The 15,874-nt window shown below is 33.7% G+C and overlaps 1 protein-coding gene across 2 annotated transcripts in view; it reads left to right on the plus strand.

The window, feature by feature from the left end:
- Window positions 1-14,098, plus strand: part of LOC133549075 (dynamin-1-like) — a 42,157-nt gene extending 28,059 nt beyond the window's left edge. For both annotated transcript variants that reach the window (XM_061894193.1, XM_061894184.1), the window contains exon 23: window positions 10,099-14,098. In XM_061894193.1, coding sequence (XP_061750177.1) covers window positions 10,099-10,120 — 22 coding nt within the window. In that variant the 3' untranslated portion in view covers window positions 10,121-14,098. The remainder of the gene's footprint in view (window positions 1-10,098) is intronic.
- Window positions 14,099-15,874: the final 1,776 nt, after the last annotated feature.

The following is a 15,874-nucleotide window of genomic DNA, read 5'->3' on the forward strand; positions in this document are numbered from 1 at the left end:
TCAAACTGTTCCAACTTCAACATATCCAGCTTGTTCAGGAATGGTGTGCTCTACTTGCACAATTAAAAAAAAAAAAATCCATGATTTTCCAGAATTCCTGGTTTTCCAAAACCTAATTTCCACCCTTTTTTTCTGGCGACTACTCCTTCCACATTTTTCAACGCATTTCAACCGTTCTACCATCAAAACATTCCTCTTAATCAGGACAAAAAAACAAAGTTGCTTTTTGAACAGGAAAAATTCCCAAAATTCCAGGAATTCCATAATACTATTTCTCATTTCAACATGTTATTATTTCAACATTTTGTCCACCGATTTGAACAATTTCAACACCAACTATTTCAACTCAATCACAACATTCAAGTTTTTTACAATTTTCCCAAAAAATTCCCGCTTTTCCCAAAATACCCAATTTTGGGGGAAATTCCCATTGGAATGAATGGGACATTTTTCAAAATTCCATAATTCCCACATTTTTCATCTGACTCAAACTGTTCACACTCCAAAAATATCCAGCCTGTTCAGGAATGGTGTGCTCTACTTCAACAATTCTAAAAGAAATTCCAGGATTTTCCAGAATTCCTGGTTTTCCAAAGTCCCATTTCCTCCCTTTTTTTCTGGTGACTACTCCTTCCACATTTTTCAACGCATTTCAACCGTTCTACCGTCAAAACATTCCTCTTAATCAGGACAAAAAACAGAGTTGTTTTTTTACCTGGAAAAATTCCCAAAATTCCAGGAATTCCATAATACTATTTCTCATTTCAACATGTTATTATTTCAACGTTTTGTCCACCGATTTGAAAAATTTCAACACCAACTATTTCAACTCAATCACAACATCCAAGTTTTTTTTACAATTTTCCCAAAATATTCCGGCTTTTCCCAAAATTCCCAATTTTGGGGAAATTCCCATTGGAATGAATGGGACATTTTTCAAAATTCCATAATTCCCACATTTTTCATCTGACTCAAACTGTTCTAACTTCAACATATCCAGCTTGTTCAGGAAGTGTGTGCTCTACTTCCACAATTCTAAAAAAAATTCCAGGATCTTCCAGAATTCCTGGTTTTCCAAAACCTAATTTCGACCCTTTTTTTCTGGCGACTACTCCTTCCACATTTTTCAACGCATTTCAACCATTCTACCATCAAAACATTCCTCTTAATCAGGACAAAAAACAAAGTTGTTTTTTGAACTGGAAAAATTCCCAAAATTCCAGGAATTCCATAATACTATTTCTCATTTCAACATGTTATTATTTCCACATTTTGTCCACCGATTTGAAAAATTTCAACACCAACTAATTCAAATTAATCACAACATTTAAGTTTTTTACAATTTTCCCCAAAAATTCCCGCTTTTCCCAAAATTCCCAATTTTTGGGAAACTCCCATTGGAATGAAAGGGACATTTTTCAAAATTCCATAATTCCCACATTTTTCATCTAATTCAAACTGTTCCAACTTCAACATATACAGCTTATTCAGGATTTGTGTGTTCTACTTCCACAATTCTAAAAATAAATTCCAGGATTTTCCAGAATTCCTGGTTTTCCAAAACCTAATTTCGCCCCTTTTTTTCTGGCGACTACTCCTTCCACATTTTTCAACGCATTTCAACTATTCCACCATCAAAATATTCCTCTTAATCAGGACAAACAAATATAGTGTTTTTTTTAAACTGGAAAAATCCCCGGTTTAACCGAAATTCCAGGAATTCCGTAATACTATTTCTCATTTCAACATTGTACAACTTCAAGATTTTGTCCACCGATTTGAAAAATTTCAACCCCAACTATTTCAACTCAATCACAACATTCAAGTTTTTTACACTGTTCCCAAAAAATTCCCGCTTTTCCCAAAATTCCCAATTTTGGGGAAATTCCCATTGGAATGAATGGGACATTTTTCAAACTTCCATAATTTCCACATTTTTCATCTTGACTCAAACTGTTCCAACTTCAACATATCCAGCTTGTTCAGGAATGGTGTGCTCTACTTGCACAATTAAAAAAAAAAAAATCCATGATTTTCCAGAATTCCTGGTTTTCCAAAACCTAATTTCCACCCTTTTTTTCTGGCGACTACTCCTTCCACATTTTTCAACGCATTTCAACCGTTCTACCATCAAAACATTCCTCTTAATCAGGACAAAAAAACAAAGTTGCTTTTTGAACAGGAAAAATTCCCAAAATTCCAGGAATTCCATAATACTATTTCTCATTTCAACATGTTATTATTTCAACATTTTGTCCACCGATTTGAACAATTTCAACACCAACTATTTCAACTCAATCACAACATTCAAGTTTTTTACAATTTTCCCAAAATATTCCGGCTTTTCCCAAAATTCCCAATTTTTGGGAAATTCCCATTGGAATGAATGGGACATTTTTCAAAAGTCCATAATTCCCACATTTTTCATCTGATTCAAACTGTTCCAACTTCAACATATCCAGCTTGTTCAGGAAGTGTGTGCTCTACTTCCACAATTCTAAAAGAAATTCCAGGATTTTCCAGAATTCCTGGTTTTCCAAAGCCCTATTTCCACCCATTTTTTCTGGCGACTACTCCTTCCACATTTTTCAACGCATTTCAACCGTTCCACCATCAAAACATTCCTCTTAATCAGGACAAAAAACAAAGTTGTTTTTTGAACTGGAAAAATTCCCAAAATTCCAGGAAATCCATAATACTATTTCTCATTTCAACATGTTATTATTTCCACATTTTGTCCACCGATTTGAACAATTTCAACACCAACTATTTCAAATCATTCACAACATTCAAGTGTTTTGCTATTTTCAAAAAAAATTCAAGCTTTTCCCCAAATTCCCAAATTTGGGGAAATTCCCATTGAAATGAATGGGACATTTTTCAAAATTGCATAATTCCCACATTTTTCATCTGATTCAAACTGTTCCAACTTCAACATATCCAGCTTGTTCAGGAAGTGTGTGCTCTACTTCCACAATTCTGAAAAAAATTCCAGGATTTTCCGGAATTCCTGGTTTTCCAAAACCTAATTTCCACCCTTTTTTTCTGGCGACTACTCCTTCCACATTTTTCAACGCATTTCAACCGTTCTACCGTCAAAACATTCCTCTTAATCAGGACAAAAAACAAAGTTGTTTTTGGAACTGGAAAAATTCCCAAAATTCCAGGAATTCCATAATACTATTTCTCATTTCAACATTTTACAACTTCAACATTTTGTCCACCGATTTGAAAAATTTCAACCCCAACTATTTCAACTCAATCACAACATTCAAGTTTTTTACAATTTTCCCCCAAAAATTCCCGGCTTTCCAAAAATTCCCAATTTTTGGGAAATTCCCACTGAAATGAATGGGACAGTTTTCAAAATTCCATAATTCCCACATCTTTCATCTGACTCAAACTTACCAACTCCAAAAATATTCAGCCTGTTCAGGAAGTGTGTGCTCTACTTACACAATTCTTAAAGAAATTCCAGGATTTTCCAGAATTCCTGGTTTTCCAAAACCTAATTTCGACCCATTTTTTCTGGCGACTACTCCTTCCACATTTTTCAACGCATTTCAACTATTCTACTGTCAAAATATTTCTCTTAATCAGGACAAAAAACAAAGTTGCTTTTTGAACTGGAAAAATTCCCAAAATTCCAGGAATTCCATAATACTGTTTCTCATTTCAACATTTTACGACTTCAACATTTGGTCCACCGATTTGAAAAATTTCAACACCAACTATTTCAACTCAATCACAACATTCAAGTTTTTTACAATTTTCCCAAAAAATTCCCGCTTTTCCCAAAATACCCAATTTTGGGGGAAATTCCCATTGGAATGAATGGGACATTTTTCAAAATTCCATAATTCCCACATTTTTCATCTGACTCAAACTGTTCACACTCCAAAAATATCCAGCCTGTTCAGGAATGGTGTGCTCTACTTCAACAATTCTAAAAGAAATTCCAGGATTTTCCAGAATTCCTGGTTTTCCAAAGTCCCATTTCCTCCCTTTTTTTCTGGTGACTACTCCTTCCACATTTTTCAACGCATTTCAACCGTTCTACCGTCAAAACATTCCTCTTAATCAGGACAAAAAACAGAGTTGTTTTTTTACCTGGAAAAATTCCCAAAATTCCAGGAATTCCATAATACTATTTCTCATTTCAACATGTTATTATTTCAACGTTTTGTCCACCGATTTGAAAAATTTCAACACCAACTATTTCAACTCAATCACAACATCCAAGTTTTTTTTACAATTTTCCCAAAATATTCCGGCTTTTCCCAAAATTCCCAATTTTGGGGAAATTCCCATTGGAATGAATGGGACATTTTTCAAAATTCCATAATTCCCACATTTTTCATCTGACTCAAACTGTTCTAACTTCAACATATCCAGCTTGTTCAGGAAGTGTGTGCTCTACTTCCACAATTCTAAAAAAAATTCCAGGATCTTCCAGAATTCCTGGTTTTCCAAAACCTAATTTCGACCCTTTTTTTCTGGCGACTACTCCTTCCACATTTTTCAACGCATTTCAACCATTCTACCATCAAAACATTCCTCTTAATCAGGACAAAAAACAAAGTTGTTTTTTGAACTGGAAAAATTCCCAAAATTCCAGGAATTCCATAATACTATTTCTCATTTCAACATGTTATTATTTCCACATTTTGTCCACCGATTTGAAAAATTTCAACACCAACTAATTCAAATTAATCACAACATTTAAGTTTTTTACAATTTTCCCCAAAAATTCCCGCTTTTCCCAAAATTCCCAATTTTTGGGAAACTCCCATTGGAATGAAAGGGACATTTTTCAAAATTCCATAATTCCCACATTTTTCATCTAATTCAAACTGTTCCAACTTCAACATATACAGCTTATTCAGGATTTGTGTGTTCTACTTCCACAATTCTAAAAATAAATTCCAGGATTTTCCAGAATTCCTGGTTTTCCAAAACCTAATTTCGCCCCTTTTTTTCTGGCGACTACTCCTTCCACATTTTTCAACGCATTTCAACTATTCCACCATCAAAATATTCCTCTTAATCAGGACAAACAAATATAGTGTTTTTTTTAAACTGGAAAAATCCCCGGTTTAACCGAAATTCCAGGAATTCCGTAATACTATTTCTCATTTCAACATTGTACAACTTCAAGATTTTGTCCACCGATTTGAAAAATTTCAACCCCAACTATTTCAACTCAATCACAACATTCAAGTTTTTTACACTGTTCCCAAAAAATTCCCGCTTTTCCCAAAATTCCCAATTTTGGGGAAATTCCCATTGGAATGAATGGGACATTTTTCAAACTTCCATAATTTCCACATTTTTCATCTTGACTCAAACTGTTCCAACTTCAACATATCCAGCTTGTTCAGGAATGGTGTGCTCTACTTGCACAATTAAAAAAAAAAAAATCCATGATTTTCCAGAATTCCTGGTTTTCCAAAACCTAATTTCCACCCTTTTTTTCTGGCGACTACTCCTTCCACATTTTTCAACGCATTTCAACCGTTCTACCATCAAAACATTCCTCTTAATCAGGACAAAAAAACAAAGTTGCTTTTTGAACAGGAAAAATTCCCAAAATTCCAGGAATTCCATAATACTATTTCTCATTTCAACATGTTATTATTTCAACATTTTGTCCACCGATTTGAACAATTTCAACACCAACTATTTCAACTCAATCACAACATTCAAGTTTTTTACAATTTTCCCAAAATATTCCGGCTTTTCCCAAAATTCCCAATTTTTGGGAAATTCCCATTGGAATGAATGGGACATTTTTCAAAAGTCCATAATTCCCACATTTTTCATCTGATTCAAACTGTTCCAACTTCAACATATCCAGCTTGTTCAGGAAGTGTGTGCTCTACTTCCACAATTCTAAAAGAAATTCCAGGATTTTCCAGAATTCCTGGTTTTCCAAAGCCCTATTTCCACCCATTTTTTCTGGCGACTACTCCTTCCACATTTTTCAACGCATTTCAACCGTTCCACCATCAAAACATTCCTCTTAATCAGGACAAAAAACAAAGTTGTTTTTTGAACTGGAAAAATTCCCAAAATTCCAGGAAATCCATAATACTATTTCTCATTTCAACATGTTATTATTTCCACATTTTGTCCACCGATTTGAACAATTTCAACACCTACCATTTCAAATCATTCACAACATTCAAGTGTTTTGCTATTTTCAAAAAAAATTCAAGCTTTTCCCCAAATTCCCAAATTTGGGGAAATTCCCATTGAAATGAATGGGACATTTTTCAAAATTGCATAATTCCCACATTTTTCATCTGATTCAAACTGTTCCAACTTCAACATATCCAGCTTGTTCAGGAAGTGTGTGCTCTACTTCCACAATTCTGAAAAAAATTCCAGGATTTTCCGGAATTCCTGGTTTTCCAAAACCTAATTTCCACCCTTTTTTTCTGGCGACTACTCCTTCCACATTTTTCAACGCATTTCAACCGTTCTACCGTCAAAACATTCCTCTTAATCAGGACAAAAAACAAAGTTGTTTTTGGAACTGGAAAAATTCCCAAAATTCCAGGAATTCCATAATACTATTTCTCATTTCAACATTTTACAACTTCAACATTTTGTCCACCGATTTGAAAAATTTCAACCCCAACTATTTCAACTCAATCACAACATTCAAGTTTTTTACAATTTTCCCCCAAAAATTCCCGGCTTTCCAAAAATTCCCAATTTTTGGGAAATTCCCACTGAAATGAATGGGACAGTTTTCAAAATTCCATAATTCCCACATCTTTCATCTGACTCAAACTTACCAACTCCAAAAATATTCAGCCTGTTCAGGAAGTGTGTGCTCTACTTACACAATTCTTAAAGAAATTCCAGGATTTTCCAGAATTCCTGGTTTTCCAAAACCTAATTTCGACCCATTTTTTCTGGCGACTACTCCTTCCACATTTTTCAACGCATTTCAACTATTCTACTGTCAAAATATTTCTCTTAATCAGGACAAAAAACAAAGTTGCTTTTTGAACTGGAAAAATTCCCAAAATTCCAGGAATTCCATAATACTGTTTCTCATTTCAACATTTTACGACTTCAACATTTGGTCCACCGATTTGAAAAATTTCAACACCAACTATTTCAACTCAATCACAACATTCAAGTTTTTTACAATTTTCCCGAAAAATTCCCGCTTTTCCCAAAATTCCCAATTTTGGGGAAATTCCCACTGAAATGAATGGGACATTTTTCAAAAGTCCATAATTCCCACATTTTTCATCTGACTCAAACTGTTCCAACTTCAACATATCCAGCTTGTTCAGGAAGTGTGTGCTCTACTCCCACAATTCTAAAAGAAATTCCAGGACTTTCCAGAATTCCTGGTTTTCCAAAACCTAATTTCGACCCTTTTTTTCTGGCGACTACTCCTTCCACATTTTTCAACGCATTTCAACCGTTCTACCATCAAAACATTCCTCTTAATCAGGACAAAAAACAAAGTTGTTTTTTGAACTGGAAACATTCCCAAAATTCCAGGAATTCCATAATACTATTTCTCTTTTCAACATGTTATTATTTCCACATTTTGTCCACCGATTTGAAAAATTTCAACACCAACTATTTCAACTCAATCACAACATTTAAGTTTTTTTTACAATTTTCCCAAAATATTCCGGCTTTTCCCAAAAGTCCCAATTTTTGGGAAATTCCCATTGAAATGAATGGGACATTTTTCAAAATTTCATAATCCCCACATTTTTCATCTGACTCAAACTGTTCCAACTTCAACATATCCAGCTTGTTCAGGAAGTGTTTGCTCTACTTCCACAATTCTGAAAAAAATTCCATAATTATCCAGAATTTCTGATTTTCCAAAGCCCTATTTCCACCCATTTTTTCTGGCGACTACTCCTTCCACATTTTTCAACGCATTTCAACCATTCTACCGTCAAAACATTCCTTTTAATCAGGACAAAAAACTAAGTTGTTTTTTGAACTGGAAAAATTCCCCAAATTCCAGGAATTCCATAATACTATTTCTCATTTCAACATGTTATTATTTCCACATTTTGTCCACCGATTTGAAAAATTTCAACACCAACTATTTCAAATTAATCACAACATTCATGTTTTTTACAATTTTCCCCAAAAATTCCCGCTTTTCCCAAAATTACCAATTTTTGGGAAATTCCCATTGGAATGAATCGTACATTTTTCAAAAGTCCATAATTCCCACATTTTTCATCTGATTCAAACTGTTCCAACTTCAACATATCCAGCTTGTTCAGGAAGTGTGTGCTCTACTTCCACAATTCTGAAAAAAATTCCAGGATTTTCCAGAATTCCTGGTTTTCCAAAACCTAATTTCCACCCTTTTTCAACGCATTTCAACCATTCTACCGTCAAAACATTCCTCTTAATCAGGAAAAAAAACAAAGTTGTTTTTTAACTGGAAAAATTCCCAAAATTCCAAGAAATTCCATAATACTTTTTTTCATTTCAACATGTTATTACTTCAACATTTTGTCCACCGATTAGAAAAATTTCAACAACCATTTCAACTCATTCAGACCATTCAAGTTTTTTTGTACCATTTTCAAAAAAAAAATCCCGCTTTTCCCAAAATTCCCAATTTTGGGGGCAATTCCCATTGAAATGAACGGTAAATTTTTCAAAATTCCAAAATTCCCACATTTATCATCTTATTCAAACTGTTCCAACTCCAAAAATATTCACCCTGCTCAGGAATGGTGTGCTCTACTTCCACAATTCCGAAAAAAATTCCCGGATTTCCCATTATTCCTCGTTTTCGGTGGGGGCATTTTCCCCATTCGAAATGATTTGGCCATTTTTCAAACGTCCACAATTCCCACATTCTTCAACACATTCCACCATGCTAACACGTTAGCATGCTAACATCAAAGGTCAACATGTTTACTGTCAGTATGCTAGCAAGATAGCATCAAATCACAAAATATATAACTTTTGAGTCCGTATTGACGATATCGACTGACCAGATAACGCCAATAGCAAAAAGCTAACATATTAACTTTTGCACGCTAACATGGTAGCAAGGGAATACAAGTACTGATATCAACGACTTTACATGTGTACCTAGGTATTTTGTAAAAATGTTAACCTAACACTAGCATGCTAACGTTAGCATCGGACAAAAAATACGACTCTTAGTTCTATCCTTGTAAAATTTGTGCACGCACAAAAAAATGCTAGCATGCTAATGTTAGCATCGGACAAAAATTATGACTTTTAGTTCTATCCTTGTAAAATTTGCGCACGCACAAAAAAAATGCTAGCATGCTAATGTTAGCATCGGACAAAAATTATGACTTTTAGTTCTATCCTTGTAAAATTTGCGCACGCACAAAAAAAACGCTAGCATGCTAATGTTAGCATCGGACAAAAAATACGACTTTCAGTTCTATCCTTGTAAAATTTGCGCACGCACAAAAAAAATGCTAGCATGCTAATGTTAGCATCAGACAAAAATTATGACTTTTAGTTCTATCCGTGTAAAATTTGTGCACGCACAAAAAAAATGCTAGCATGCTAATGTTAGCATCGGACACAAATTATGACTTTTAGTTCTATCCTTGTAAAATTTGTGCACGCACAAAAAAATGCTAGCATGCTAATGTTAGCATCGGACAAAAAATACGACTTTTAGTTCTATGCTTGTAAAATTTGCACACGCACAAAAAAATGCTAGCATGCTAATGTTAGCATCGGACAAAAATTATGACTTTTAGTTCTATCCTTGTAAAATTTGTGCACGCACAAAAAAAATGCTAGCATGCTAATGTTAGCATCGGACAAAAAATACGACTTTCAGTTCTATCCTTGTAAAATTTGCGCACACACAAAAAATGCTAGCATGCTAATGTTAGCATCGGACAAAAATTATGACTTTTAGTTCTATCCTTGTAAAATTTGCGCACGCACAAAAAAAATGCTAGCATGCTAATGTTAGCAACTTCACTGTGCAGGACACTTGAAAGGTTGAATTATTATTATTATGATGGTAAAAGTTGAGTTTGTGTGGCAAAGATCAAAAGAAACAAACAATAACGATGTTGCATCTTCTTTTAGAATCTCCGTTAGCGACCAGTGACCGTGCGACGTGTCATCCACCAATGAGATCGCTGCTCACCCCTGTGACCCCGCCCCTTTCCCCAGGCATCAAAAAAAAGATGATTGACAGCACTATTGTCCACGGTGTTGATGTCTTTACGTGTCAATCAGGACAAACACAAACAAAACATGTTTGGTCCCACGTGGAAAAAAGTGTGTTTTCATGTTGTTTGGTGACTGTGACTGTTCAAAAATTAACTTTGCCATGGCATCCCTTTTATTTTGACGTCTTCCGGGTATCTTATTTTGAAAGGACCCCTTTGCCGACTGACTGGCGCTAAGCTAGCATGCAGAGTACAAAGACAGATGTCTGCGTTAAGGTGAGTTTATTTTGCTGTAGTACAGTAATCATGTAGTACAGTAGTCATGTTGTACAGTAGTCATGTAGTACAGTAGTCATGTAGTCATGTGCCTGATAAAACGTCGTAGTTTTTGTACAAGCACAAAGAGTTATTTATTGTTTATGGATCCTGCTCTGGTCAGCAGGAGCGCTAGCTAACGAGCTAACATGCTAACATTTCCTATTTAGTTGTTCCCTCTTGAGTCAAGATACATTAAAAAAGATTCATCTTTACAATGTAAAGTTTTTAAAAAATGGTTTTGGTGTGAATGATTATTCATTCGTTGATTAATTTATTGTGTGAATGCTCCAAAACATTCACACATTTGTTTTGTTTTTACACCAAAATTCATCTATTTATTTCTTCTTCTTCTTCTTCAGATTTCCACATTTTTCAACCAAATCAAACCGTTGCACCTTCAACACATTCCACCGTCCTGGAAATTTAAACTTCCCCTTTTCAAAGTACCCCAAAAATTCCAGGATTTTCCACAATTCCTGGTTTTCCAAAGCCCTGTTTCCACCCTTGTTTTCTGGCAACCCATTTTTCAGCACATTTCAACCGTTCCACCGTCAAAACATTCCTTTTAATAAGGACAAAAAAATATTTTTTTTCTAATCCGGAAAAATTCCCGAAATCCCAGGAATTCCGTAATACTATTTCTCATTTCAACATGTTATTACTTCAACATTTTGTCCACGGATTTGAAAAATGTCAACACCAACCATTTCAACTCATTCAGACCATTCAAATTTTTTCCCCAAAAATTCCCACTTTTCCCGAAATTCCCAATTTTGGGGGAAATTCCCATTGGAATGAATAGGAAAATTTTCAAAGTTCCATAATTCCCGCATTTTTCATCTTGATTCAAACTGTTCCAACTCCAAAAATATTCAGCCTGTTCAGGAATTGTGTGCTCTACTTCCACAATTCTAAGAAAAAAAAAATTCTCGGATTTCCCATTATTCCTCTTTTTTGGGGGGCATTTTCCCCATTCAAAATGATTTGGGCATTTTTCAAACTTCCACAATTCCAACATATTTCAAACCATTGCACCTTCAACACATTCCACCGTCCTGGAAATTTTAACTTCCCCTTTTCAAAGTACCCAAAAAATTCCAGGATTTTCCACAATTCCTGGTTTTCCAAAGCCCTGTTTCCACCCTTATTTTCTGGCAACCCATTTTTCAGCGCATTTCAACCGTTCCCCTGTCAAAACATTCCTCTTAATAAGGACAAAAAATATATTTTTTTTCTAATCCGGAAAAATTCCCGAAATTCCAGGAATTCCATAATACTATTTCTTATTTCAACATGTTATTACTTCAACATTTTGTCCACGGATTTGAAAAATTTCAACACCAACCATTTCAACTCTTTGAGACCATTCAAAATTTTTTCCCCAAAATTCCCACTTTTCCCGAAATTCCCATTTTTGGGGGAAATTCCCATTGGAATGAATGGGACATTTTTCCAAGTTCCATAATTCCCACATTTTTCATCTTGGTTCCAACTGTTCCAACTCCAAATGTATCCAACCTGTTCAGGAATGGTGTGCTCTACTTCCACAATTCTAAGAAAAAATTCCCGGATTATCCCATTATTCCTCTTTTTTGGTGGGCATTTTCCCCATTCAAAATTATTTGGGCATTTTTCAAACTTCCACAATTCCAACATTTTTCAAACCGTTGCACCTTCAACACATTCCACCGTCCTGGATATTTAAACTTCCCCTTTTCAAATTTCAAAAAAATTCCAGGGTTTTCCAGAATTCCTGGTTTTCCAAAGCCCTGTTTCCACCCTTATTTTCTGGCAACCCATTTTTCAGCGCATTTCAACCGTTCCACCGTCAAAACATTCCTTTTAATAAGGACAAAAAAAGTATTTTTTTTCTAATCCGGAAAAATTCCCCAAATTCCAGGAATTCCGTAATACTATTTCTCATTTCAACATATTATTACTTCAATAATTTGTCCACGGATTTGAAAAATTTCAACACCAACCATTTCAACTTTTTCAGACCATTCAAATTTTTTCCCAAAAATTCCCACTTTTCCTGAAATTCCCATTTTTGGGGAAATTCCCATTGAAATGAATGAGACATTTTTCTAAGTTCCATAATTCCCACATTTTTCATCTTGATTCAAACTGTTCCAACTCCAAAAATATTCATCCTGTTCAGGAATTGTGTGCTCTACTTCCACAATTCTAAGAAAAAATTCCCGGATTTCCCATTATTCCTCTTTTTGGGGGGGCATTTTCCCCATTCAAAATTATTTGGGCATTTTTCAAACTTCCACAATTCCTACATTCTTCAAACCATTGCACCTTCAACACATTCCACCGTCCTGGACTTCCAAACTACCCTTTTTCCAAGTCCCAAAAAATTCCCAAATTTCCCTAATAGCATTTACTACGTCAGCATTTCTTACCCGATTTAAACAATTCCAACACCAACCAATTCAGCTCATTCAGGACATAGATACTGACCTAGATAGATATCTACATATATCCATATTCAAAAGTTATTTATTTTGTTCCATAGTCGTATTTCAAATAGCTAGTGTTCCATCTTGTATTCTGTTTATCTTTTCCCTATCTCCTGACCGATGGTACGCTGTAGACGACCTTGGCTTTAGGAATGTGAGGAGTAGCAATACTCCCTTCTTATCACATCCTGTGCCCAACTAAGGAGGACAATAGACATGTGTATTCGTTCTGGTGGGTAGGATTGTCAGATCAACTTGGGCGATGCAATTGGAAGGTGTTGTTCATAGATTGGTCTCCCAAAGCTTTGGAATATAATGTCAGAATACCTACTCTGTCTGGGATTCATTTAAAATCAGCTCATGTGTCATGAAAATAACTTGGGGCTGAGCAGCAGTTTAAATTCCCAGTAAGAGGAATATCTGGTCCAAACGCAACAATTTTTTTAATCCCGCTTTTCCCCAAATTTCCAGGAATTTCCCATTGCAATGAAGGGACATTTTTCCAAGTTGCACAATTCCCACATTTTGCAACCTATTCAAAGCATTCCACTCATCCTGGACATTCAAACTAACATGTTCCCGAGTTCCAAACCAAATTCCGGGTTTCCTGGAAATTCAAACCATTCCAACATTCAAACTATTCCTCCATTCATTCGACATTCTGTCAGTATTTCACTTCCACTTCAGCATCGGAGCATTCACACCTCTAGTTTGTTATGTTTTGTATGACTTGTCCGTAGGAGCTTTCCAATTGAATTGGGAGGTTTTCCTTTTGCATGCAAACACAAAGAAGCCATGCGTCGGACTCCAAAAAGATAAAATTCTGCTAATACGCCCAAAGCACAAATGTTCATTTCAAGGTATTGATGACCTTTTAGTTGCTGTGGAGATGAAATGTGTCAACAATCTTTGCATGTTCATGTTCTGTTAGCAGGTGTGATGCGTTAGCATGTTTTGTGGCTGTAAATTGTCCTGTTTTGTCATGACAAATGTTTTTAAGGTGTACTTACAGGATGTCAACACTGCAATATCAATATTTCACACCTTTAGTTGCTAAAGAAACATAAAAATGGATGTAAGTAGTTTGTTGTGTGTGAGCAGTAGCAAATAAAACTGTCATGAAAATCATTGACTCGCTCGTGGATTTGATCGTGTGTTGAGATAATATTTAATTTTAATAGATTATAGTTCCATTTTATAACTAGATCAAGTTTGGGAGTATAAAAGACCAGGTTGTGTTGAACCTTTATGGCCACAAGAGGGCACTCACACACTAAACTACCTGTAGTGGGCCCTTGGAGAGAGGGTCCAGACTGAGGCCAACTTTTTTTTTCAAAAAAGTTGCATATTTAAAAAACAACAACAAAAAAAACAACAACAAAAAAACAATCGTCATAAATAGTAGTATGTTTTTGTAAAAAAAAAAAAAAATGTAATTATTGTGAGAAAATAGTACCATATTTTTGTAAAAAGTAGCATATTTGTGAGAATGTTTGTCAGAAAATAGTAAAATATTTATATACAAAATATATAGAATACTTGTCAAAACAATAATTGTATATTTGCAAGTAAATAGTAAAAAAATTTTGTCAAAAAAGTTGGATATTTGTGAGAAAACAGTACTATATTTGCAAGTAAATAATAACATATTTTTGTAAAAAAAAATATTTAATTATTGTGAGAAAATAGTACTATATGTGTGAGAATGTTTGTCAGAAAATAGTAAAATATTTTTAAACAAAAAATATAGATTATTTGGAAAAAAAAAATTGTGTATTTTTTAAGTAAATAGTAAAATATTTTTTGTCAAAAAAGTTGGATATTTGTGAGAAAGCAGTACTATATTTGCAAGTAAATATATTTTTGTAATTATTGTGAGAAAATAGTACTATATGTGTGAGAATGTTTGTCAGAAAATGGTAAAATATTTTTAAACAAAATATATAGAATATTTGTAAAAAAAATGGTGTATTTTTTAAGTAAATAGTAAAATATTTTTTGTCAAAAAAGTTGGATATTTGTGAGAAAACAGTACTATATTTGCAAGTAAATAATAACATGTTTTTGTAATTATTGTGATAAAATAGTAGTGTATTTTTGTAAGGAAGTAGCATTTTTTTGAGAAAAAACGGAGTTATTAAGAAAACAATAGTATTTTTGTCAGAAAATAATGGATTTTTGTGGAATATTTGTAAGTAAATAGTAATATATTTGTATACAAATATATAGAATACTTGTAAAAACAATAATTGTATATTTGCAAGTAAATAGTAAAATATTTTTGTCAAAAAAGTTGTATATTTGTGAGAAAACAGTACTATATTTGCAAGTAAATAATAACATATTTTTGTAATTATTGTGATAAAATAGTAGTGTATTTTTGTAAGAAAGTAGCTTTTTTTGAGAAAAAATGGAATTAGTAATAAAACAATAATATTTTTGTCAGAAAATATGAGGTTTTTATGGAATATTTGTAAGTAAATAGTAATATATTTGGTGAAAAAAGTTGAATGTTTTTGAAAGATAGCATTGTATTTTTGTAAAAAAGAAAAAAAGTAGTATAAATGTGAGGAAACTAGTATTTTTTATGAAAAAAAAGGAAGAATGTGAGAAAATAGTAAAATATTTTAATGCAAAAAATATAGAATATTAGCAAGAAAATTGTACGGTTTTTGTGAGCAAACTGTATATTATTGTGAAAAAAGTACAATATTTCTGAGAAAATAGTTGTATATTTGTAAGTGAATATTACAATATTTTGTCAAAAAAGTTGCATATTTGTAAAAAACAAAAACCAAACAAACCCAGTCGTCGTAAATAATAGTATGTTTTTGTAAAAAAAAAAAGGTTTAATTATTGTGAGAAAATAGTAATATATTTTTGTAAAAAGTAGAATATTTGTGA

This window comes from Nerophis ophidion, linkage group LG01 (genome assembly GCF_033978795.1).
Source record: "Nerophis ophidion isolate RoL-2023_Sa linkage group LG01, RoL_Noph_v1.0, whole genome shotgun sequence".
NCBI lineage: Eukaryota > Metazoa > Chordata > Actinopteri > Syngnathiformes > Syngnathidae > Nerophis > Nerophis ophidion.